Source organism: Calonectris borealis, chromosome 19 (assembly GCF_964195595.1).
Source record: "Calonectris borealis chromosome 19, bCalBor7.hap1.2, whole genome shotgun sequence".
Taxonomy (NCBI): domain Eukaryota; kingdom Metazoa; phylum Chordata; class Aves; order Procellariiformes; family Procellariidae; genus Calonectris; species Calonectris borealis.
Genome location: NC_134330.1, coordinates 13055059 through 13077440, shown reverse-complemented (window position 1 = coordinate 13077440; position 22382 = coordinate 13055059). Strand labels below are relative to the sequence as shown.

The following is a 22382-nucleotide window of genomic DNA, read 5'->3' as shown; positions in this document are numbered from 1 at the left end:
CCCCCCCCGCGGAGCCCTGCCTCCCCCAGCCCTGCCCCAGAGCAGACCCGGGCGGGAAGAACCACGCTGGGGCCTGTGGGCAGAGCGAGACCTTTATCGGGCAGCGGGGCCGGGCCCCACCAGGAGCTCCGCAGGCCTGCCAGGCTGCCGCTCTGGGCTCTGGCAGGCCCCGCGGTGCAGGACCGGGCGGCCGGCAGCAGCCCCCGCCGGGAGAGTAGCCCCGCGGCCCCGGGCTGCTGCCGGCCAGCGCTGCCCCGTGCTCCAGCGGCCTGGCGGTGCTGGCCCCGCCGGGGGCTCCTCGCTGGCATTGGTGGGCTCGTCTGGCAGCACCGCGGGTCTTGGCAAGGCTGGGGAAGCCCCCCCGGGGGCAGCTAGGAGGAGCCGCCGCCACGGCCCATCCCCGCCACCGCCCTCGTCGCCTGCTCGGGGATGCAGGCCGGGTCGCTCAGGATGGAGGTGGAAATGCTCAGCTGCCGGAGGGAGCTCAGGACGGCTGCGGGGAGACGTGGGGCAGGTCAGCTGCCCCCCATGCCTTGGGGGCTGGAAGGGGCCCGCGTTAACCCATCCTGGGGGAGGTGGCTCTTCGCGTCCCCACTCCAGCCCTGCCATGGCCCCTGGAACGGCACCACGGCTCCCTGCCACAGCCCTCAGCAGAAAGGGCGAAGGGAAACCCACCCTGTGGGGCTTCGGGGAGGGCTGAGCCCTGCCAAGCCATGACACAGGCTCTCGGGTCAGGGCAGCAGCAGCTCAGCTGGAGCCTGGGCGTGAAAGGAGCACGGAAAAGCACCGAGCACGCAGCCCCAGGACGTCCAGCGGGTTCTTCCCTCCCGTGTGGCAGAAGCGTGGTGCAGCGCCAGCCCCACCGCCCCCAGGACACCCCCGTCCTTTTCCCCTCTGCGTTTCTGTCAGTCCGAGCCAGCTGGCCAGCCCGGCTTCTTCAGGGTGCCATGGACAGGAGCAGGACCACCTACTTGGCCGAAGCGCTGGGAGGGAGCAGTGCTGGTCCAGCCAGGCGAGAGACGTCTGGGTGAGGCTCTCCATGCTGGCTGTGGAGACCATGCCGTTGAAAGACTCAAAGAGGGGCCGGATGATGATGCTGAACTGATGGGAGCAGAGGAGTTAAGGACCAGCCTTGCCAAGGCCATGGTCTCCCACCCGCCAGGTGTGGGCAGCACCCTCCTACAGGCAGCAGGACAAACCTCCTTGCCTGGCCATGGAGCAGACCTGCTGGGTGCCTTCCCCAGCGCAGCAGCACACTGGGCCCCAACCCGTACTGCTGGGGTGACAGGGACATGAGTGTCACCCGGGGCAGGCAGTGGGAGAGCTGCATAATCCCCGTCATGACTGGGACTGCCAGAAATGGTTGTTTAGACACAAGACAACTCTTCCACAGTAGATCAAGGAGCCAGCTAGTGCAGTGTCCCCTGAAGTGCCCAGGAGCAGGGCACGACACCCGTGTGTCCAGTGTGCTCCCCTGGTGCTCCCAGCCTGCAGGGACCACTGCTGGGGACTGGTGACTTTGTGCATGTAGTAATCCACAGCAGATGCCTCCACCGTGAGCATGTCCTGGAGCCCATGTTGGCTTTAGTATACCCAGTGTCCTGTGACAGGAGCTCCACAGCGCTCCCAAACTGTCAGGAGCCACCTCTGCCTTGCGCAGGCTGCCTGCACTGGAGTGGACTGTGGGCAGCAAGGCCTGCCCATCACTCTGCCCCTCGGGATTTTCTAGACCTCACAGTCTCTACAGGCTTGACGGTCCCAGTGTGTCTAATCCTTCCCTGCTCACAGAGAAGCAGGCCCAGCCCTTTGACCACCCCTCCATCCTCTCCACCATGTGGAGCCCTGACTTGTGCCCCAGGCATGGGCACACCTGGGTTTCCAGGATGTGCCACGCAGCCACCAAGGCCAAGCCATCATGTCCCCAGCTTTGTCTCTGGACTTTTCCTAATCTCTAGTTGATGGCTGCTGCCTCTCAGAGCCAGTTCCCATGTCACCAGGAGCTCTTCCCTGCATGAGCTCAGCTCCGCCAGTGACTTTCCTTGTCCCCGAGGACTGACCATTTAGTTCTACTCCGTTTGCTCCCTTGTAACAGGAGCTTCCTCCTAACCACAGCATCTCGGTGTGTTCCCACCATGTGCCCTTGGCTGGGAAACATCTCCCCGTTGGTCCCCAGAGCCTCTCAAGCCGGAAGGACCCCACAGACCTGGGAGCAGCGGGTAAACCAGAGGACCTGGTGTTTGGTGGAGGGGTCAGAGCAAGCAGCAGGCATTGGCTCCAAAGGATACGATCCAGAACTTCCAGTTCTGCAGTGTGGAGGAACGGACGTACTCGTCGAACATGCTACGCATCTGGTCGAAGCGCTGGCGTGTGATGGGCACCCCTGTGGCCGGCAGCTGCTCCTGGCACAGGCTGTGGGGCACAAGCAGTGCCGGTGGGTCCGTGTTCAGGAGGCTGGGAGCCGCGGGGCCTGCCGCCGGGGGGGCCGCCCAGAGGCTCTAGCAGGACCTCAGCTCTCAGCAGGGGTGGGCAGGCAGTGTCCTCCTCCCAGGGCAGCTGTGGGGCATGGCCCCATGCTCTGGTCCCACACAGAACAGTGCCTCTTGAGCATCCCCCCCCCGAAACAGGGTTTGAGGGGGGACAGAGGCAAATGCAGGTCCTGGGAGGTGCTCAGAAGACCTGCTGTGTCCTGCTGCCTCCCTGGTGCTACTGCTTGCCCTGTTTGGCTACCCCGATGCAGGTAGTGACTCCCTCCTGCCTCCCCCAGCCATGCCCCCCTTACTTGATGGAGCCATTGAGCTCCTCGATCTGCTCCCGCAGCCGCTGTGCCTCGTCCTGCAGGGCTGCCCGCTCCTGCTGCAGCTTGCAGATGTACTCAGCTGTCTTCTGCAAGGTGGTGGCCTTGCTGACCTGTGGGGCCACAGGGTGAGATGGCGACGGGACCCCCCAGGGTGGGCAGGGCGTGGGCCACCCAGTGCTTTGTGCAGCGGGGCTGGCAGCACAAGGTGCCATGTTTCCTGCTGCCGAGCCCTGGCAGCTTCTGCCACAGGCTGCAGAGCCCAGACCACCCTGGCACGGCTACACTGCACGAGTCTCCATGTGCCTGGTGTGGGCTCGCAGCCTCCTGCCCCATGGGCTGGGGTGCAGGGCAGGAGCCCCGTGCACGGGGGCGACCAGGGACGCAGCGTCCCCGGTGACACACCATGTCCCTGTGTGCCCAGGGCCGGTTCCACGCAGCCCTAGGCGCTCACCTTGATGCTGGGCTGGGCGCTCAGCGTGCTCACCAGGCTGTGCAGCGTGTCAAAGCCCAGCTTGATGTTGAAGCGTCTCTTCTGCTCGGCGGAGATGTGCGTGATGCGGCGGCTCTCCATCTGTGGGCAAGCGCTGTCAGGCACCTCCTGGCAGTGGGAACGGCCCTGGGCCACCTGCCCCATCAGAGACGGGCTGGCCCAGAGCTCGCAGCAAGGGCTGGGAGTTTGGGGGGCAGCAGGAAAGTGGCGTGCATGGAGGTGGTGCCCCCATAGCGAAGGCAGTGCTTGCTCCTGCCGTACCTTGCTGGACTCAGGCCTACCCTGACGGGACACGGGGTGGTGCAGGGAGATGCCAGTGCCCAGCCTCACAGTGGGTCCCGGGGAAGCCTGGCCGGGCTTGGGCCAGTCGCTGCCTGGAAAAGGAAAGGTGATGCTCTGGGGAGAGGGGCAGCAGCAGCAGCAGCCCCTCGTGACGGGCTGACACCAGGGTCCTGCGCTGGGGCAGGCAGAGAGGAGCAGCCTGCAGCACTACCCCAGCCCCGGGGCAGCCACCCCGCTCATCTGGTCCAGCATCTGACCACATCTTACAGTTTTGTCTTATTCCAAATCCCACTCATTTTACAACTGCTCAGAAATGGGAACATTTGGGATGTGACATTTTAAATTCCTGGCATTTCTTGGGGTGGAAATCACCAGGAGAGAGTCCCGAGGGCAGCAAGGCTGTGGTCTGCAGCACCAAACTGAAACTGGGAACGACACTAGAGCCTGGTTTCCAGCCGCTGCTCTGGTTTCTGCAGATGAAAGCAGGGTGCTTCCCACTTGAAAACCAAGCTCTGGGTTTTCAAAACCACAGTCCGACATTTTGCTCCTTTTTGTCTTTTCCTGTTTCTGCTTTTGCCCCTGTAGAAGGAGGCAGGTGAAGGGGCTGTGCCCTCCCCTGCAGAAAGAAATCATCCATGCTCAGCTGGGTAAATGTAAATAGCTGGGATTGAAGCCGAAACGAAACATTCCCACAACGTTTGGTCCAAGCTCCCTGCAGAAACGCAGTGTCCTGCGGAGCTCCTTGGGATGCCCCAGACTCACCACAAGCCGATGTGGGGGACAGCCGCTCTGCCTTGGGGACCAGCAGTGGGCCCGGCTGGGTGCCCGCCAGCGGCACGGACACCGGCACTGCTTGTCCTGGGCTCAGCTGGGCCATTCTGGAGAGGAAGGTGGCAGGGACGTCGGGAACAGCGCTCTGCTGCTGGGAGAAGGCAGAGGGAAGTGGGAGGTCGGGGGCCCAGTGCCCTGTGCATGCCAGGGACCAGGTCTTCCCCTTTGGTCAGTCAGTGCCCCGACACTGGCAGCCAAATGCCCGCGAGGGGACCAGGGAGGTGGACGTGCAGCCCCATCCCCATGGGGCATCCCACCATCTGCAGGGGCAGCCCCAGCCCCATCGCCCCAGGGCAGCATCGCCAGGAAAGGGGCCCTGCAAGTGGGGTGTTTCCCACCTCTGCCCTGTTTCTTTCATGGGAGAAAACATTCAGGTGACTGCTGCCACCCTGGCACCCCGTCCCCATGCGCTGTGCCTGTCCAGCCCCATATTGCAAAGGGTGACCCCAGAGCCCCATGTCCCCACCTGCCCCACCTTTACCCCTGCCCCAGCCACCAGCAGAAGGCACTTCCTGGCTTGGGGGGACAATTCCCAACCTAAGGCGAACGCTTACCGGAGAGACAGGGGACGCGGGCATGAGTCCTGCGCCCATCGGGCGTGGGGCATCCAGGGCTGGCTCCTGCTTGGCTGCAAGAGGGCGGGGAGCAGAAGGGTGCTGCTGCGTGAGGGTGCTGGGGTTTGGGTGACCTTTCCTGCCCCACGGGACAGCCAGCCCCCAGCACCGGCGTTGCTGCAGCCCCTTCCCTGCCCATCTGTCCCGGGGAAAGGTGAAGCAGCCCCTGGAGAGAGGTGCCTTTGCTCCCCGCAGTGGGGACGTTCTTGGGAGCCTTGGTGCAGGCAGAAGCCCCCAGCCCCTCCCCAGCCCAGCATGGGGCTGGACACGACAACTTCTGTGGGACCTGTCCCATCGCATGGGCAGGACAATGGTGACCCCTCAGCCCATCCATGGAGGGCCATGGAGACCAGGCTGGGGACACGGGGACTTTGCAGTGGTGCCTGTTGCCAAGCCCTGGGGCTGCCTGGGCCCCATCTCTCTCCTGGGGCTGCTGGAGCCAGGGGTGCTCCCCCAGGCACAGCTTCACTTCTGGGTGCTGCTCTGCCGTGGGGACAGCCACGCGCCCTGCTCAGCATCCCCAGTGTCCTAACCCCAGGGGGAAAGCGGGGTCCCCCCTCCAATAACCCCCATAGCATCCCCCCGCCACTAGCTCGCCCCTGTGCCCCCCCACAGCCCGCCGGCCCCGTTACCTGTGGTCAGCAGCTGGCTCAGGCAGGGGGTGGGCACAGCCAGGTGGGGTGGCGCGGGGGGTCCCGGCAGCCTCTTCGTCTTGGTGACGCTGGGCTTTGCCTTCGGCCGCCCGCCCTGGGGCAGCCCCTTGGGGGTGGCAAACCTGGGGTCGCCCAGCAGGACGGGGGGCAGGAGCTGGGGGGCGGCCGGGACAGGGTACCCGGGGGGCACTGTGCCTGTGGAATAGCCCAGCCCCGGGGCATGGGGGGCGAAGCAGGGTGCCGAGAGGGGGGAGGCGGGGTGGGCGAGGACCGAGGGGCCAGGAGAGCCAGCATAGGGGAACTTGGACCGGGGGGCCGAGGCGGGGGAGAATGGGGGGCCTGGGCCCAGCAGTGGTGCCCCCGGGGACAGGATGGGGGGGGTGTAGGGGGGTTCTGGTGGCTCCAGGCCGAGGCACTTGCTGGGGAGGCCATACTGCAGCAGGGGCTTGTGTCGGAGCTGGGGGCTGAGACCGCTGGGCGCCGTGGTGGGGGGCTCAGGGGGCAGGGGGGCCGAGGGGAGCTCGGGGCCCAGGAAGGCGCCGTGGAGGCCAAGCTGGGAGGCACTGCCAGGCTGTGGGAGACACGGGAGGGTCAGGGGGGGTGGCTGGGGCACCGGCAGCCGCGGGCCGTGAGCTGGGGTCCCGCTCACCTGGAGGAGGGTGCCGGGTGGGAGCGGGGCCTCAGGGCTGGTGGGCAGCCCCCGCGCACCCATCAGGGACCCCCCGCCGCCGAACAGGGGCTCAGCCATGGGCACGAAGCAGGGCGGCTCCTGGTAGCCCGGTTGCATCTGTAATGCTGGTGGCCGGTGGCCAGTGAAGATATCTGCAGGGCCAAGTGGAGACAGAGTGACGGGCATGAGGGGACCTTCCCAGGGAGGGGGTGGCAAGCCCCAGGGCATGCCGGAGGGAACCGTACCCTGTTACTGGCACTGCCGGGGACTTGCCAGTCCCACCTTCACCTTGCAGTGCCAGGGCAGCTCCTGGCTCCGCCAGCAGATTTGGCACCCAGGTTGTGAAATGCTGGAGTATGGAGGGAAGAGGCAACCCACGCGCCTGGGGCCAGCCTTGCCACACGCATGGGGACAGGAAAACCCGCCCGGGGTGCCACCCAAGGGTGGAGACCCCGTCTCCATCCCCAACACCCAGCTGGGAGCCACGTGCTCCGGCGCCGGGGCTGCTCCCAGGGGGGGTGCGTGGCTGTACCGCTCCTCCTGAACCAGCCCTGGGCTGGGGCAGCGACCAGGACACCCAGGCTGCGGGGCAGCCACAGCGGGGGGGCTCAGAGGAGCGGGTCATCCCCGCGCCGCGGGGGACAGTCCCCTGGGGTCGTGGCAAGTGCTCATCTCCCTGCCCCAGCGCTGCCGTGCGTGCAGCCTGCGGCTAACCACATCCCATGGCCTTCCCGAAGCCGAGCCCCGTGACCTTGCCACGACTCCCTCTCCCTTCCTCTCCCCTTTCCACAACCCTGCTCCTTCCGCAGGCCCAGACGCCACGGCGCAAAAGGCTGGTCTGACACTTTGGGCAGCCGCCTCCCCGGTGAAACGAGCTCCCTGGGCACATCAGCCCCTCACACGCCTTGGCTCGGTGCCAGCGTTGCTGCTGCCTGTGCCAGTGCTGGCTTGGGCACTGCCACCGGGAGGGTATTCCCTGCAGAGTATGACTGTGGGGCAGGGATGAGGCTGCCGGATGCTTCCCCGTAGGATGGAGCAGGGGCGCAGGCTGGGTTTGCAGGTAGCTGACCGACAGGCCCTGGCACAGGCTCTGTGCCCGGGCAGCCGCCTCAGGACACAGGCGCTCGCATCCCCTCTGGGGAGCACCCGGCCATGCTCCCAACCCCTTGGCTGGCACAAGCATCGCTGCCTCCAGACCCTGTGCTGCTGCCAGGCAGGGTCTCAGCCTCCCCAGGGCGTAGCGCCCAGCTCCACGCTGCCCCCAGCCCTCTGCCGTGCCCACGCCAGGCTGTCCCCTGCCACTGGCACTGAAGCTCTGCGGGTATTTATAGGCATTTCTGGTGCCCAGCTCTGCAGATTCGATTCCTCTTGTGTCTCTCGCTGTGCTGCAGGGATGGAAGGTGGCTGGCAGCCCCTGAGTGCCCTGTCCTCCCTTTCTCCTGCCCCTTCCCCACCCCACAGCTCTTGCCCATGCTCCTCTCCACTGTTGCATCACCCTGACCTGCTCCCAGGCCACGCAGCATGGCCAGGGCATGTCGCTGCTCAAGGGAGAAGAGCCCGTGCGGTCGGCACACCACACCTTTGGCATCCCGTTCAAACCTGGAGCTGCTCTCCAATGGGATCGGGGCTACAGAGACTGTTCCCAAACCAAGGACCCTCCAGCATTGGCCCCAGGCTCTGGGAGAAATCTACAGCGTGGCGGGACGATGCCACCCCGGGGGACAGCCAACTCAGCCCCCAGGTCCCTGGTGCCCGGCGCAGGTCCTACCTGGAGCACGGTGCCAGCAGGGCACAGGGCTGGGCTGCTCCCTTGCCTCTGCCATCAGGACTTCTCCATCCACCCCACACTGCGCTCCAGCACCCGCCGCGGACAGGAGGTGCTTCCTCATTTGGGGATTGGTTTGCACGCACTGACTGACAGGCACCGAGTTCTGCCACAGCCGCCAGACACGGTGACAGTCCTGTGACCCTGCGGGAGCCCTGCGCTGACTGTCGCGGTGCTCACCCCGCACGCTTGCACCGCAGCGCTCTGCAGGAGGCTGCTGGGGGGATCCCCGCTCCCGAGCCACAAAAAGCCATCGCACGCCCTGCTAGAAAAGTGGCCTTGGGGACATCATTGGGTTGGCTGGCACCTGCAGCTCTGGCACCCAGCACCCAGCAGTCATGCCCCATCTCCTCTCCCAACTCCTCCCATGGCCCTGTGGTCACACATCCCCAGCGCTGCCCATCGCATGGTGTGCGCACACCTCTCTGCTCCTACACCTCCACCCCGCACACCCTCGCCGCCCAGCGCACACCTGTGTCCCGCCAGCACTCACACGCAGCGCTTGGCTGTCGCAGGACTGTAACCTCTCATCATCGGGCGAGCTGCTCCGTGCAGCATCCCAGGAAATGTCACGTCCAGGACGAAACTCCCAGCCGGGAGTGCTGCCCTGCCCCAGGGCACACCAGCCTCTCTCCAGCTGTGCTCAGCAGCTGGCGCCTGGGCTGGCTGAGCCATACCTGGGCCATACCTGGGATGCTGTCCCTGACCCCAGCTGGGCTTGGGACCCTCCCCAGCCCCAGCAGTCCCCCCATGTGGAGCCACTGGGCACGGGCAGAACAGGAAGTGATGCTTTTCTGCAATTTAGTGGCTTGCAGTAAGACTCATCCCATTCCCAGGGAGCACCCTGGAGCAAAATGCAGGTCTTTTCCCCAGGAAAAAAAGTACAATTTGGCTGCTCATAGAAATATATTGGTTCAGATGGGCACTGCCGTGCCCCTTGCCATCTTCTGCTGAGCACGAGGCCGTGCCACACTGGTGGCACAAACGGCAGCTGGGCCCAGAAAGAGAGGTGCTGGGGCTGCTGCTGTGACACCGTTGTGGCGAGGTGCTGCTTGAAAGGGGTTGGTGCAGCTTTCCAGCACCATGCAGGACCTCTCGGGGGAAGGGACACTTGTCAAGTGTCAGTTTGACCCATTTGGAGCTGTCCCACCTCCCAGGGACTGATGCCCACATGGAGCACCTGGGGACAGGAGGCAAAGGGGGACAGACCCTCTTCCCAGCACGGCTCACGTTGATGGGACCTCTGGAGGGAACGAGCCGAGGAGGGCTGGCAAGAGCCTTCCCGCCCCATCCATCCCCGGGGCATCCCACCGCCTGCCCTGGCACATCAGAGTGCCCCAGCCTGCTCCCCGCCACCATCTGGTCTTGCGTCACCCTGCAGCCGTATGGCGCAAGCACCCTTGTTTCCTCCCACCGAAGGAAGTGGAGACCAGCCGTGGAGCTCGCAGGGCGCTCACAGATGCGCAAAGGGGTCTAGAGATGCTGGTGCTGCCCGAGGCTACCTGGCAGGGCTGCAGCCACCAATCCACACCAGCTCCAAAGTGTGCCCAGGCCACCGGCTCCGGCACGTTTGAGGGCAGAGCTGGTCCCCAGTGCAGCGTGCACCAGCGGTGCCTTGCCCTGGCATATGGAGACACTGCACTGCACAGCTGGGACCAGGACATGTCCCAGCTGACTCCAGGGCGCTCACAGACACTGATGGCTCAGAGCCTGCATGGCAGCGCTGGTGGCAGCCCCATGGGACGAGGCTGCCATTGCCCGCTTCCAGGCATTCCCCTTGTCAGCACCCTTGCCCCAGCTGGACACCATTGCCAGGTTTGTCTCTGGGTCAGCCTGGCAGGGACAGTGGCTTGTCCCCAGTGGATGTAGCACAGCCCAGCACGGGGTCCCAGCTCCGAGCCAGCCCCCTGAGCTGCTCAGCCTGGGGCTGGCCAGGGAGTGGGGTGAGGAGGGGGACACAGCAGCACAGAACCTGCTCTCTAGAGGTTTCCTCTTTCTTGTGGGGGACAATTGTCCGTCCTCTGTCTGTAGCTAAAATGAGGTGGTTTGGCACTCCTGGAAAGACCTCTGTTTGTAGAAATCCCCTCCTACAGTTCCTGTCCAGGCCCTTCCTGACCTGCCGTGGTCTGCCCCAGGTGCAGGCAGGCATGCCAAGCCCCTGCCCCGCAGCCAGCCACAGCACCCTGGCCCATGCATGCTGCTTTTTCCATGCCAGTGGATGTCCGGTGCTTTCTGGCTGCCCCAGCAGCTCCTACTGCTGCCTGGCCAACCCCATTTTGGCTGCCTTGGGGTGCAGAGCATGCTGGGCTGTGTGGGATGTGGTACCGCATCCAAGCTGGCTCTTACCTGAGATCTCCATCTCATCCAGGGTGGGCTGCAGGGGTGCCAAGTCCGGCTGTATCATGTCAGCATTCCCAATATACGCTGCGAGAGGGCAGAGCTGCAACGTCAGGGCCCAGCCACTGCATGCCCAAGACCCCTCTTCAGGGCTTCTCCCACCTCTGCCCTCACACCTGCTTGGCTGCCACCCCTCTATGGCACCCCAGAGTCACCCTGTGTCGCTAAACCCTGCCCTGCAGCCATGTACGGCAGGGAGATGAGTGCCCACCAGGGAGATGACCCAGGGCCATCCTGTCCCCACCACCCTGCCCACCAGCACCTCTGGGATGTCATCCAGCACCCAAGAACCCCAGGGAAAGGCTGATCCTTGGCACAGGACCTGCCTGATGCTGCAGGAGCACCAGGGACCTGGCCAGGCAGGGACAGCAAAGAGTGCCCGTGGAAGGCAGGACCTGCCCGCTGCTTCCCAGGGCTGGCAGCCCTGCCCTGGGGTCTGGTGCAAGGTCCTTCACGGGGCTAGCGCTCCCTGAGCAGCTCAGCCCATCCCACCTGGGACAGCCTGGGCTGGTCCATAGGGAGCCACCAGAGGAGGAGATGCTCCCGCCCTGCCCAAACAGTGAGAGCTCCATTTGGGCAGGGCGGGAGCATCCCCTCCTCCTGCCCTGGCAGGAGGGATCCTGTCTGCCTGCCAAGAGGCAGCAAGGTGCCACGGTGTGTGCTGCCCACCTGGACCTCCTCCTCCACATCCTGCTAGAGCATGGGCTGGGGCACCTACCATCCTCGGGGAGTGCCTGGTGGGCGCTGGGTGTCTGTGTCATGGTGAAGAGGGTGTCAGAGATGTCTGAGAGGAAGGTGTCCAAGTCGAAGTGCTGCCTACCCCCCGGCTCCTCTTCCTCATCCCCAAGCAGCATGGGCACCACGTTGCAGAAGAGCTGGTTGCACCATTTCTCTGTTGGTCTCCAGACATCCTCATCCTGCATGAGATGGAGCAAAGCAGCCAGGTGGGCACCTCTCATGGGTAGGGTCCATGCTTGGAGCTCTCCTTGGCAGCTCCCATGCTCCCTGCAGTATTTATCACTTCAAACCTTCACACCTGGCACGTTGGTGCTTCCAGAAGGGTGAATCCAGCATCCCAAGTGCTTGGCATCCCACCCCATTGGGCTCGTCATTCCCTGGGGCTTTTCTCCACCCTTCTCCCAAGCTGCCCAGTGCAGGGGTCTGCATTGCACCCCCCCTTCTTTCCCCCTCCCCACCCTTCCCCAGCGGACTCACCCGCTTTGGGCTGGAGAGCTCTCCCTCCCGGGTGGACTTTCGCAGCTGGAAGGAGAAGACAGCCTGTGTCAGCCCCCAGCCAGGGCGGGCACGGCGTGGGCCAGAGCCAGGGGCAGGGCAGAGGGGGGCAGTGCTCAGGAGGGGGGTCCCTGGGGGGCTCAGTGTGGCCACCACGGGTTCACATCCGCCTTTACTCTACAGGGTCTGGGCTGAGCAGCCGCCGCAGTGGTGGGACCAACGGTGTGTGGTGGTGTGAGGCTGCCAGCACCCTGCCCGCCTGTGGCACCCCTGGATTTTATCAGTCACGAGCGAGCAGCTGGGGAGGAGGCTGGACCACGCTCTACCCCCGCGTGGCAGGTGGCCAAGATCGTGGTGCCAGCATGCCCGACAGTGGGCATCTGGACTGATGCGGAGCCATCCAGCCTGCCCGGCAGCATGTGCTGCTGGGGTGAGAGTGGCTGCCAGCGGCATGCCCGCAAATCCCAGCCCAGCCGGAGAGCAGTGGGCGAGCCATGGCCCTGCTTGACCTACCCCAACATGTGTGCTGTGGGTGCGCTGCCAAACCCAGCCCCGGATCATGCACCAGGCAGGGCACAGTCCCAGGTCGGGCTGCCAGAGCACACCGCAGCACCGCGGGCGGCTGGTTCACACCGAGCTCCCTTCCATCCATGGGGGCAGCCAGCATCCCCCTCCCAATGGCAAGAGCCTGCCACAGCTGGTCAGCCACAGCTCCACATTGGGCACGCTGACGTCCCATCCCAACGCCAACACCACCATGGGACGGGGAGCAGCACAGGCAGGGCCACTCACCCGCTTCTTGTAGTAGATCCTCCACTTGTGGTACTCCCTCATCACCACCTCGATGCGGCGTTTCCAGTAGTTGCCCTCCAGTACGACAGCCTGGGGGGGCATAACAGGGGTCACCGCTGAGCCCCCCAGCCCCAGCACCCCACAGCCAGTGTTGGTTTCCTTGTGCCACACCAGAAACACCTTTCCCAGCAAATCTATGAAATACAACAAGCTCTGCCCCCCGCGTGTACCCAGCTCCCACCTGTGCCACCCAGACCTGCTCCTGGCCCAGAGAGCTGCGAGGGACCATGCCCTACCTCTGGTTTTCGATGCTCATCCGCCTCCGACCCCTCCAGCGGGGTGATGAAGCCACACACAGGGTTCTTCCTCCGCTCCACATCTGCACAGGGGAAAACACAGCTGGCTTTACCCGTGGCTCCCGTCCCTGGGCAGGGGAGGGTGCCTGCGCACCCATACATCGCAGTCCCAGTGCCAGCCCCATCCCACTTGACATTGCCCAGCACTCGGCAGATGGAGAGGGGTCTGGCCCTGTACTTACACTGGATGTACCATGCTCTCCAGATAGCGTTGTTGAGACGGATTTTGTCCCGGCAAAGCAGTCGCAGCCCCTTGAAATTCTTCCACTTTGGAGACACCAGCTTCCCACTAAAATATCAAAGGAGAGGCTGAGAGAGCCATCCCAGAGCCCTTCCAGTTTCGGGTCTCCCAAGGGGGCTGTGCCTTGAGAGATGCCCGGGGCCACCAGCCTGGTGGCAAGTCTGGAGTGGGTGCAGCCACGTGGCTCTGCTGCAGGCTGCTTTCCTGGCACCCATGGGAGCACCCACGGGAGCACCTTGAGCTCCTGTTCACCCTGAGAGCAGCACAGACCTAAACTGGGACTTCACAGACCCATGCGAGGCTTCTCGAGCCCCTGGGATTAAAGCACAGCACATGGAGGAATTGATTCATTGAGGCTCGAACCCTGGGTCCAAGGTGGGACCCCCCTGCCCTCGACTAGGACGGCTGCACCCTGGCCCCAGGGTATGGGAAGGGAAGTGTCCTGCCCAGGCGAGACACCTGGGGACACGTGTTGCTGTGGCTCTTGCTGCATCGCAGCATTTGGGCAGCTATTTCTGACCCTCCTTTTAATGCCAGGCAAGGCTTGGAAATGGTACCTTCAGCTGGGGGCAGGCGCAGGCAGCGGGGCGGGCAGGGGCAGCCATCTGCATGGGTCTGAGGAAGGCAGGACAGCAAGCTGGAGGATGTTAAGGACGTTAAAGGATGCTTGTCTGTGCCCCAAGAGGGGGAGAGAGCAGGACCAGCCCTGTCCGCAGCCCAGTGCTGCCCTGGGCTCCTCCCTGCACTCATCCCTGCAAACCTGTGCCCCTCGCCCCGGTCCCCAGCCGGAGCTGGGCTCCTTCCTTCCCGTTTCCTGGCTCCTGGAGGCAGCCGTGTTTGTTCTGCAGCTCATCGTGGTGGCGGTGATGTCCCTAATGGGGTCTGCAGTGCAGACAGCCTCATTTCACTGATCGTCTTGTTTCCTTCCAGCCGAGGGACACGACCCTCTCACGTGCACCCACCAGCGAGGGTCCTGCTACCCTGGGAGCTCCGCAGGGGAGGCTGGGGTCCCTCTGCCTTACTTTGGGGTCCTTTTCACCTCTCCCTGCGAGCCCAGTGGCTGCCCCGACTCTCTCACCCACCAGAGCATGGCCTCGGGGCAATGCTGACTGCACAGAGGGGTCCTGTGAGAGCAGGCTGGGGGCTGCACGGCATCCCTCTCTGGGAAGCCCACGTCCCTCCCCAGCCAAGAATTTGTCCCTTAAAGATCTCGGTGCTGCTTTGGGTCCCACTTATCCTCGGCACATGCAGGGAGGAAGAAAGGTAGCGGCTGGGCTGGGTGTAGGGGTGCCATACCCCCCATTGCCAGCATCTCCTCGGGTCCACCCCAAGGTGCCATCAGGCCGTGTCCCCAGGGAGGTGCTGGGGATGAGAGCAGTGCCCGGCTAATGCTTTAAGAAGCGCACACTTGTTCATTCAAGCTTGTGAAACCCTCAAACAAAAACTCTGGCCGACTCTGCATTAACCTGCCTTGAAATCTGCCTCCCGTTGCATGGCATGGCATGGCGTGGCAAGCGGGGCTGCCTCCCTCAGCGGCTGTGCCGGCTCGGCTCGGAGCTCGGCTCGGAGCTCTCTGCAGCCCAGCGGGCCGATGGCTTGTGGCAGACGGGGTGCTGTCCTCGACGTCAGCCCGAACAGGCAGCAGTGCAAGCAGCGAGACCCCTGTGCTGGTCCTGCACGGTTCTGCGGCTGGAGGGAGCGTGCTGGGGCAGAGGGGAGAGGAGAGCGCTGCTGTCCCATCTCACTGTGGGGGACAAGGACCAGGGACCCCTCCAGCTCCAGAGCCTGATGCAGGGACGTGTCTGGGGGCGGGTGCTCCCACCCGCGGGGGTGGACGGGGACAGCCTCCCCAGGGAGACCCAGCCTGACCATGGCCCCAGGGGCTGGGGGAGGACCCCTGTCCCCGTGCCTCCAGCCTGCAGAGAGTTAAGGACTTGGCTACGCACTGGCCACTCTGCTATCACCAGGATTTTGAACTTTCCCCAGTGGCACAAGGCAAACAGCGCAAACAGTGGTGCCAAGCAGAGGAGCCAATGGAAGGGACAGGATTCCCAGGCGCGTGGCCAGATCCTGCCGGTCAAGGCTACCTGGCCACGTTCCTCGCCAGTGCCACCCGCCCCGACAGCCAGCTCAAAGGAGCAGCCCGGCCTGCAGACCGCAGCCCCGCGGCCGCAGACGGGCACCTCGGCCACGCATGAGGCTGGTGGGGCCGTGGCCACGGAGCTGCCGAGAAGCCTTTTTTCCCCATTAATGATCCTTTCAGTTTTGGGGCTTATCAGGCTGATCTTTGCTCCCCGGTTTGCCTTGAAAATGGCCCCACCCTTCCCTGAAATTATCTCCCCAGCAAGATGGATGCAAACCCCACGCTGAGCCGTGAGAAAGGTTTGGGATGCCCCAAACAGGAGATCCCACTGCCCCACGCTGCTGGAGAAGTGGGGACACAGACCCTAGTAGCGGCTAACGGGTCTCTGTGGGATGGGGTGAGGTGGGAACAGGGCTCAGCCTGGGACCAAACCCGGCGTGGGTCAGCACTGACTCTGTTTTAGCCAGTCGCGGCTTGTTTGCTCCGTGATTCATTTAGCCCGTCCAGAAGTTCAAGGTGTTGCAGCCCCTGCTTTCACGGAAAAGGGAGTATTTTGCTCTCCATTAACAGCAAGAGGGGGGAGGAGGAATGATCTGGCGAGATGCAGGGCTGCACGAAGAGAAACGGGCGGCAGCCGGAGGGGAACAGCTAAGCTGAGGGTCCTCTGGCAGGGTCCTCCTGCTCGGCCTTCCCAAGTGCAGCAGGAGCAGGGTCCCCCGAGGGGATCCCCCCTCACCCCCTGGGCTGCCAGGACACAACCTGGCCCCAGACTGGCTGAAAGAGGACAGCCTTTCCTGGAAGTCCTAAAAGCTCATGTTCAATTTCTCACAAATTTTGCTACCAAAGTCATGTTTTTTCTTGAATTTTTATGTTTTAAAATCCAGAGTCTGGGAAAGAAAGTTAAAAATCTTACCACAATATTCCTGAAAAGTGCCCCAAACCAAAAAATGACTGTTCAAATCTGACTTCAAATCTCTACTGTCTGACTGAGCTTTTTTCCTTACCGCGTTGTGCTGATGAAACGGCTGCTGCGCCGGCTCGGCTGCTCGCCGCTGCCTCCGAAGGGAGCGAGCTCTGCCCCGGCAGGCGCTGCGGCCGGCATGGGTGCATCTGGGGTAAATTGAGGGCAGTGTTGAAACAAAGGTGTTAACAGACTGTACTGGGGATTAGATAGGGACCCGCTCTGTGTATTTACTCCCAGACAGGAGCGCCTCTGGCCTTACAGCTCTGCCTCTCGGGCAGCCATTTACCTCCGTGCAAAGTGAGCATGAAGTGCTCCGGATGAGAAGGGAAGTGATTTAAATCCTCTTGCAAACAGTTGTCTGGGAAGCTGGATAGCTGCGAGCCAAGCTAGGTACATCTCCACAACCAGTTATTTATCTCAGGTATGACCCTACTGTGCATCAGCATGGGAACAGGCTTGCACACCAGCCCAGCTCCTCTGCATGCTGCTTGGACAGGACCAGCCCCAAATCCTTGGGAAATGACAGAGAAAAGGCGTGCAGCTCCCTGCCACTACTGACAGCACAACCACGCTGTAGCGTGGATGGCTTTAGCCTGAGCGTGAGCCTTTCCCCCTCGCCAGACCCACTATTGCCCATTGTGCAGATAATTCATAGCAGAATTGCCCAGCCCGCCGCAAAGCCCCGAAGGGTTCTGCTGAGCCGGGGCTGCCATCGGCACCGAGCTCTGCTCCCCTGGCCGAAGTGCCCCGCTTCCTTCCAGCCAGGGCACAGGCAGCGCCCAGACGGTCTTAGGTCTGGATGAGACCGAAGGCTCATCAAATGGTGGGGGTGACCCAGCAATCGCAGGATGTGGCCACATCGGTGTGAGCCACTGTCTGAGCTAGTGCACAGGGCTGCGGGCAAATGCTGCTGAGCTGTAGTGAACTGAGGTGAGCGATTTGCCAGGAGGGCAAAGGAAAGTGCAGGCTAATCCTGAGAGAAGGAAATGGGGAGAGGGCAGCTCAGCATCACTGGGGTCTCTGCCTGGTGCCTGGTGCTTGCTGCCCTGTGCATGAATGTTTAAGGCACTGTGAATTCAAGAACCAATTAGAAAGTACGGCAAAGCTATAGCAGCAATTCCCTTTCTTCTAGGAAAGGCTCAGAGGCTGCTATCAGCTTGCCAGGAGGTTGAATTAGTACCAAATCAGCATGCAAGGGTGTAATTGAAGCCTACCTTGTTTTAAATAACGAGAGGGGCAGAGTTAATACTCCACATCACTTACCAGTCTGATGCCCCTACCTGCTAAATCTCCCCTCCCGGTATTTGCAGGGGAGAAGAGGAGGTTAATCTACATCACACTCTGGGAACAGCTACAGGAGGCTTCTTCTGAAGCACAAGATAGACATGTGCAAGATAAGGCCACGGGTGTCTGCAGTTTGCAGTTCCCACCTGCACCCAGTTTTTCTCCTTTCAGGAGGACAGTTCCCCAGGTCAGTCACCCAATGATTCCCTGCAGTGGGTGACAGGAAGGTGTGTGAGCCCAGGAGACCAACTCTGCAAGGCAGGACACCGGCGGATGACACTGTGGTGACGGGGAAAAAGCTTGCTCAGCTGGAGAGATCGTGCTAAGGCGATAGCGTGAACAGTTCCTGAAGGAGCTTGGGTCCACATGCTCAGCTTTTTGGGGGAACCTGGGGAGGCCATGTGTGCTGCAGAGAGGTCCACCCACGGGAGAAACAGCAGTCTAAGGAAGGGATTCAAGAAATGCAGCAGGTTGCAGGAGAAGAAGGAGTGGAAGAGAATCATTAAGTCTTTGGCAGGAATGCTGCTGGAAGGAGAGTAGTGTCCTGGAAAACGGGTACAAAGGGCCTGGGAACTGCTTCATCCCAACCTCCAGCACCAGGAGGAAGACCTCGGGGGGGGGAGTTGCCTCTCTTTGAGGGATCTGAAGAAACAAATTACTGCTAGAAGCAAGCCTTTATGTGGAGAGAACGTTTCTTTCCCAGTGAGGGGATGATGCACAGTCCAGCCCAAGCGAGGATAAAACAACAAATCCTCAGGGCGATTGCTCAAGCTGAGACAGCACTGCCATAAACGTCTGTGAAAAGCTGCGGAGGAGTGCTGGGGAGGGGAGGAATTACAGCTACCTAAATGACTGTTCAGCTACAGCCTTTGAAAAACAAGTGTTTAGAGAGAATTTAGTGTATTTGCCTTTGAAACGGTGCAAGCCAGGCCTCGGACAGCACGGAATGGGTGGCTGAAACAGTCACAGCTCAGCCAGCAGGTCGAGAGAAGTGATAGTCCCTCTCAACTCAGGACTGGTAAGGCCAAGTCTGGGTATCGTGTCCAGATTGGTCCGCCCCGGTAAAAGAGTGAGGTTCACAAAGTGGAGTGATTCTGGAGGAGGATGTTAAGATGGTTGGGGACTAATGTACCTGACAAAAGAGGACTGTGAGTGATGGGTTTGTTCAGCCTGAAGAAGAGAAGGTGAAGAGAGGATCTACTTACTGTCTTCAACTACCCAAAGGAGGCTATAGAGGAGATGGAGCCAGACACTTCTCAGACATGCACCATGAAAGGACAAGAGGCAACGGACACAAGCTGAAACAAGGGAAAATCCAATTAGAGCCATGGACAGCACTCTTCCCTGTGAGAGTGGTGCAGCTCTGGGACAGGGTGGACAGGTGGTGGGCTCACCATCCTTGGTCTCCATCCATCAGAGCGATGGCCCTGAGCAACCTGATCTGGCTTTGGAGTTAGCCCTGCCCTGCACAGGGCTTGAACTATGAACTGCAGAGGTGCCTTCCAACCAATACCTTTCTGTGGTTTCTGCTTTGTTAGGGAGTTAGTCTACAACATAACTGCGGATGCAGTCCTGACGACTGGAGGACATTTGGCTGGCCACTCCAATTGAGGCTGTTCTGCACCAACACCCCTTCCGAGGAACCTGGCTGGGAGGGAAGCTGTGAAATGGCAGATGATGCAGAGAAGTATCAAATCAGGTAAGACTAAAAATAGAGGTGTGCCAAGTATCTTTAAACTCCATTTGCGCCCTCTGATACCTTCCTCCAACTACCGCTTACAAGTCTGTCAAAAATGTATTAGCAAAGCTGCCATGGGTTTCCCAAGGGAGAAAAGAAATGCCCAAACAGCAGCTAGCCAGCAGAGCAGTCAGCTCTAGAACCAGAGTCCAGTCCCACCTGTGGAGAGGCATATCCAGCACTGCATCGCAGGTCCAGGTTCACCTGAAACTGATCTCTGATCAATAGTTGTCATCCTGTTTTTAGGGTGCTGGCAAGCTGCAGAGCATGACAGCCGAGAGGTGGAGGGGGAGAGAGTCTAAGGACGGAAGGAACTCTGAGAGAGAAGAACCGAGCATGAAGTTTGGAGAACGTCCAATGTCAACGTTTCCCTGGTTGGGTCCCACGGCCTGCAGCTACCCTGGCTCCATGGCAGATGAAGAACTGCTTCCACGGGTGCTGAGCAAGACCTATTCTTGCACCAAGGCAGCCAGGAGACGTCTCTAGTGCTCTGGACTCTGGGGTGGCCATCAGTGGTGGCACTAATGCTTTGTAGCTGATGTGGATCCTCCTCACTGAGGGCTATTGTCCAACTGCAGCTATGGTTTGCCATGGTGCTGGTTTTGGGGCTGGTGTGTGCATTATCATGCTCAGTGCAGGAGGGAAACAAGGCCCTGAAAGAGTCCAAGGGGTAGAGAGATCTAGAGTGATGGAGCCCTGTCTGCAGTGTAATGGCCAGCATGGGTGGCATACTGCTGCTGTGGTCGCTCCACCTGCCAAAGCACTTGCACCCTGCCCCTTTCCCCTCTGCCTGGGGAGGACCAGAGTTCAGGAGCACACGGAGGCTGTGGTGCATCTCAGGAGTCACGAGCTTGAGCACCCTGAGGTGGAGAAGTGTCTGCTTCTCCAGCCCAAGCTGTAAGGATCAGAGTACAGCAAGTATGGAGCTGGGAGACCAAAAGAGAGTGAGGCCACCAGTGCCTCAGTGTCCCCTGTGCATGGCACTCGGGGTGACTTGCCTGACCACAAAGCATGACCCTCAGCTGGGTCACCCCACGCTGAAGCTCACTGAGCTCCTGTGGAGCGCCAGCTTCACCAGCACCTTGGAGGAGAGCTGTTCCACACCGGCTGTGAGCAAACCATGCAATCTGGGCTGTGGCGATGGGCCAAATGTACACAGCTGTGTGGCAACTAATACCCTTGGAGTGCTGTCCCAGTGCCCGGTGTCACGAGGGCTACTCTGGCAGTGACGACGTATTCCATTGTGTTGAGCACTCAAGGACTTCAAGGCATACCTGAGAGGTCAGCAACTGAACGAGACCCTGTGTGGAACAAGGCAATGGGCAACTCTTCAAGGCTGTTTTGCTGAGGTTTTGTTCTCATGTGGCATCAGTAGGACATCATCATTCCAGGTTTTCACCTGGACATTTTGGGAAAGCTATGCAAGCAGTTTTGCACCGGTGCTAGTAGAGCAAGTCACCCTGATGCTATGCTTGAGAGAACTCAAAACCTTGGGGCCTTGGCAAAAGAGGGGAGCTGCCTCCAAGAATGTGGACCAAGGCGCTAAGAGACACGATGTAGGCTCTCCTGTTGTCACGGTGGAGCTGTGGGATGAGCAGGTCCCCAGCATCCTGAGCTTGGGTGATTTGTGTAGTTGGGGGAACGATGCAGTCAGCTATCTGATTTTGCAGGAGAGAAGGGGGGAAGCTTTCAGGAGGCCCTGTGCAGCCATCCAGCCCTGAGTGCTGCCCAATGTCCTGGAATAACCTTGGGACATGTGGGCAGAGTCAAGGACGAGAAGACAGGACGACTGTTCTGGGCTGGATTGCCAAAGACTGAGCGTTGGCTGCCCACCGGGTTATTGCTGCTCTATGAAGTGTACAGGACCTGGCCATGAGGGTGCTACAGCCAGGTGCAGTGACTCCAGATCTCATGGGACGGTGGAGGAGGGTTAAGAGAGGAGGAACTACACGTGAAGAGAGCAGGAACTTCTCATCTGTCTCCATGGCCAACAACCCAGTACCAGCTCTTTCTCCCTGAAACCTCTCAGGATGGTGGTTTTTGAGCAGATTGCACATCACAACCCAACGGACAAGAAGACGAGGACACTATCAGTTGGCAATTAGCAGCAGGTTCCTGGAGGGGCAGTGGGGCTCAGACAGCCTCATGCCTTTGAAGAGCTGGGGCGGGTCTGTGAGATGCATGCCAGCAAGAGGGATCTCGTACTCACCTGTACTCCAAGCTCATGCACTCAAAGAGCCGGGTGAGGGTCGGGTCGATGCTCCGGGGATCAGCTGGTTCGGGCTCGGTGTGGTGGTGGCGCCGGCGGGGCAGCGAGTCGCTGTGTGGGGATGACACCATGAAGTGGCCACTGTGGATGACCTGGGAGGGGTTCTGTGCCCCGGTGCCAGGTCCTGTGCCACCTGCAGCCGCGTCCTCAGAGTCCGAGTCCGAGTCAGAGACGGGGCATGGCCCAACCGGGGGCTCCGGGAAGGGACCCGGGAGCCCCACCTGAGGTCCTGCCATCTCCTGGCAACTGCTGGGGAGCCCTTATCAGCCTGCCCTGGTGCTGTGGTCCACGTCCTGGTTGTGCCGGAGCCCTACGGGCACTGCGTTGGCATCGAGCACATGCCGTTGGGCTCCCCAGCACAGGACACCCACACCACACCTCCTCCTTGGCGCCGCTCGCCCTGCTCCAGACCACACCGTCTCCTCCACGCTCCGAGGTTCAGCTTTCGGTTTGCCGGGGCGGCTCGCCGTCAGCCCTATTTATAGTGGTGGCAGCTGGTCCCGCCCATGGCACACCGTCAGCCAGGCCATGGCACCCTGCCACCGGCCACCGGCCACGGGAGCTTCAGCTCCACGCCACCATCCTGCTCTTGCAATGCACCTGACGGCCCTGGCTTTTATTTCCTCTGCAAACCCGGGGAGGAGTGGCTGCGGGTCCCCTGTCCCCTCCGTCACCAGCGGCCACGGGTTCGCTGGCAGTCAGCTCTGTTTACCCGGGGTTAATCGCTGCTCCCGGCGCGCCGGCGGGGAGAGGAGCGGGCGGTATTTACCTAGTGCCTCTGTCCTAATGTATCTGCCTGCACTTCCAAGGGAACAAATACAGATTAAGGGACACAAACAGGTAAAATTATAGCAACGGGCACT

General features: G+C 61.6%; 1 protein-coding gene across 1 annotated transcript; it reads right to left on the bottom strand.

Moving 5' to 3' along the window:
- Window positions 1-79: 79 nt before the first annotated feature.
- On the bottom strand, window positions 80-21955 carry MLXIPL (MLX interacting protein like). The gene is made up of 16 exons (XM_075169076.1): window positions 21460-21955; window positions 13123-13229; window positions 12881-12963; window positions 12585-12674; window positions 11775-11819; window positions 11278-11476; window positions 10509-10586; window positions 5647-6489; window positions 4955-5028; window positions 4332-4488; window positions 3549-3661; window positions 3249-3368; window positions 2780-2907; window positions 2286-2409; window positions 972-1101; window positions 80-493 (listed from the first exon to the last, which is right to left on the bottom strand). Exons 1-16 carry the CDS (start codon window positions 21753-21755, stop codon window positions 372-374), a joined length of 2709 nt encoding a protein of 902 aa, XP_075025177.1. The 5' UTR covers window positions 21756-21955; the 3' UTR covers window positions 80-371.
- Window positions 21956-22382: the final 427 nt, after the last annotated feature.

Bases quoted from the DNA above. Each gene is read 5' to 3' on its own strand.
- MLXIPL (XM_075169076.1), bottom strand. From the start codon at position 21,755: ATGGCAGGACCTCAGGTGGGGCTCCCGGGTCCCTTCCCGGAGCCCCCG. The intron at 12,964-13,122 runs GTAAGTACAGGG...TCCCCTGTGCAG, and splicing joins GAGAGCATGGTACATCCAGT to ATGTGGAGCGGAGGAAGAAC. The intron at 5,029-5,646 runs GTAACGGGGCCG...GCCCTCTTGCAG, and splicing joins GAGCCAGCTGCTGACCACAG to CCAAGCAGGAGCCAGCCCTG.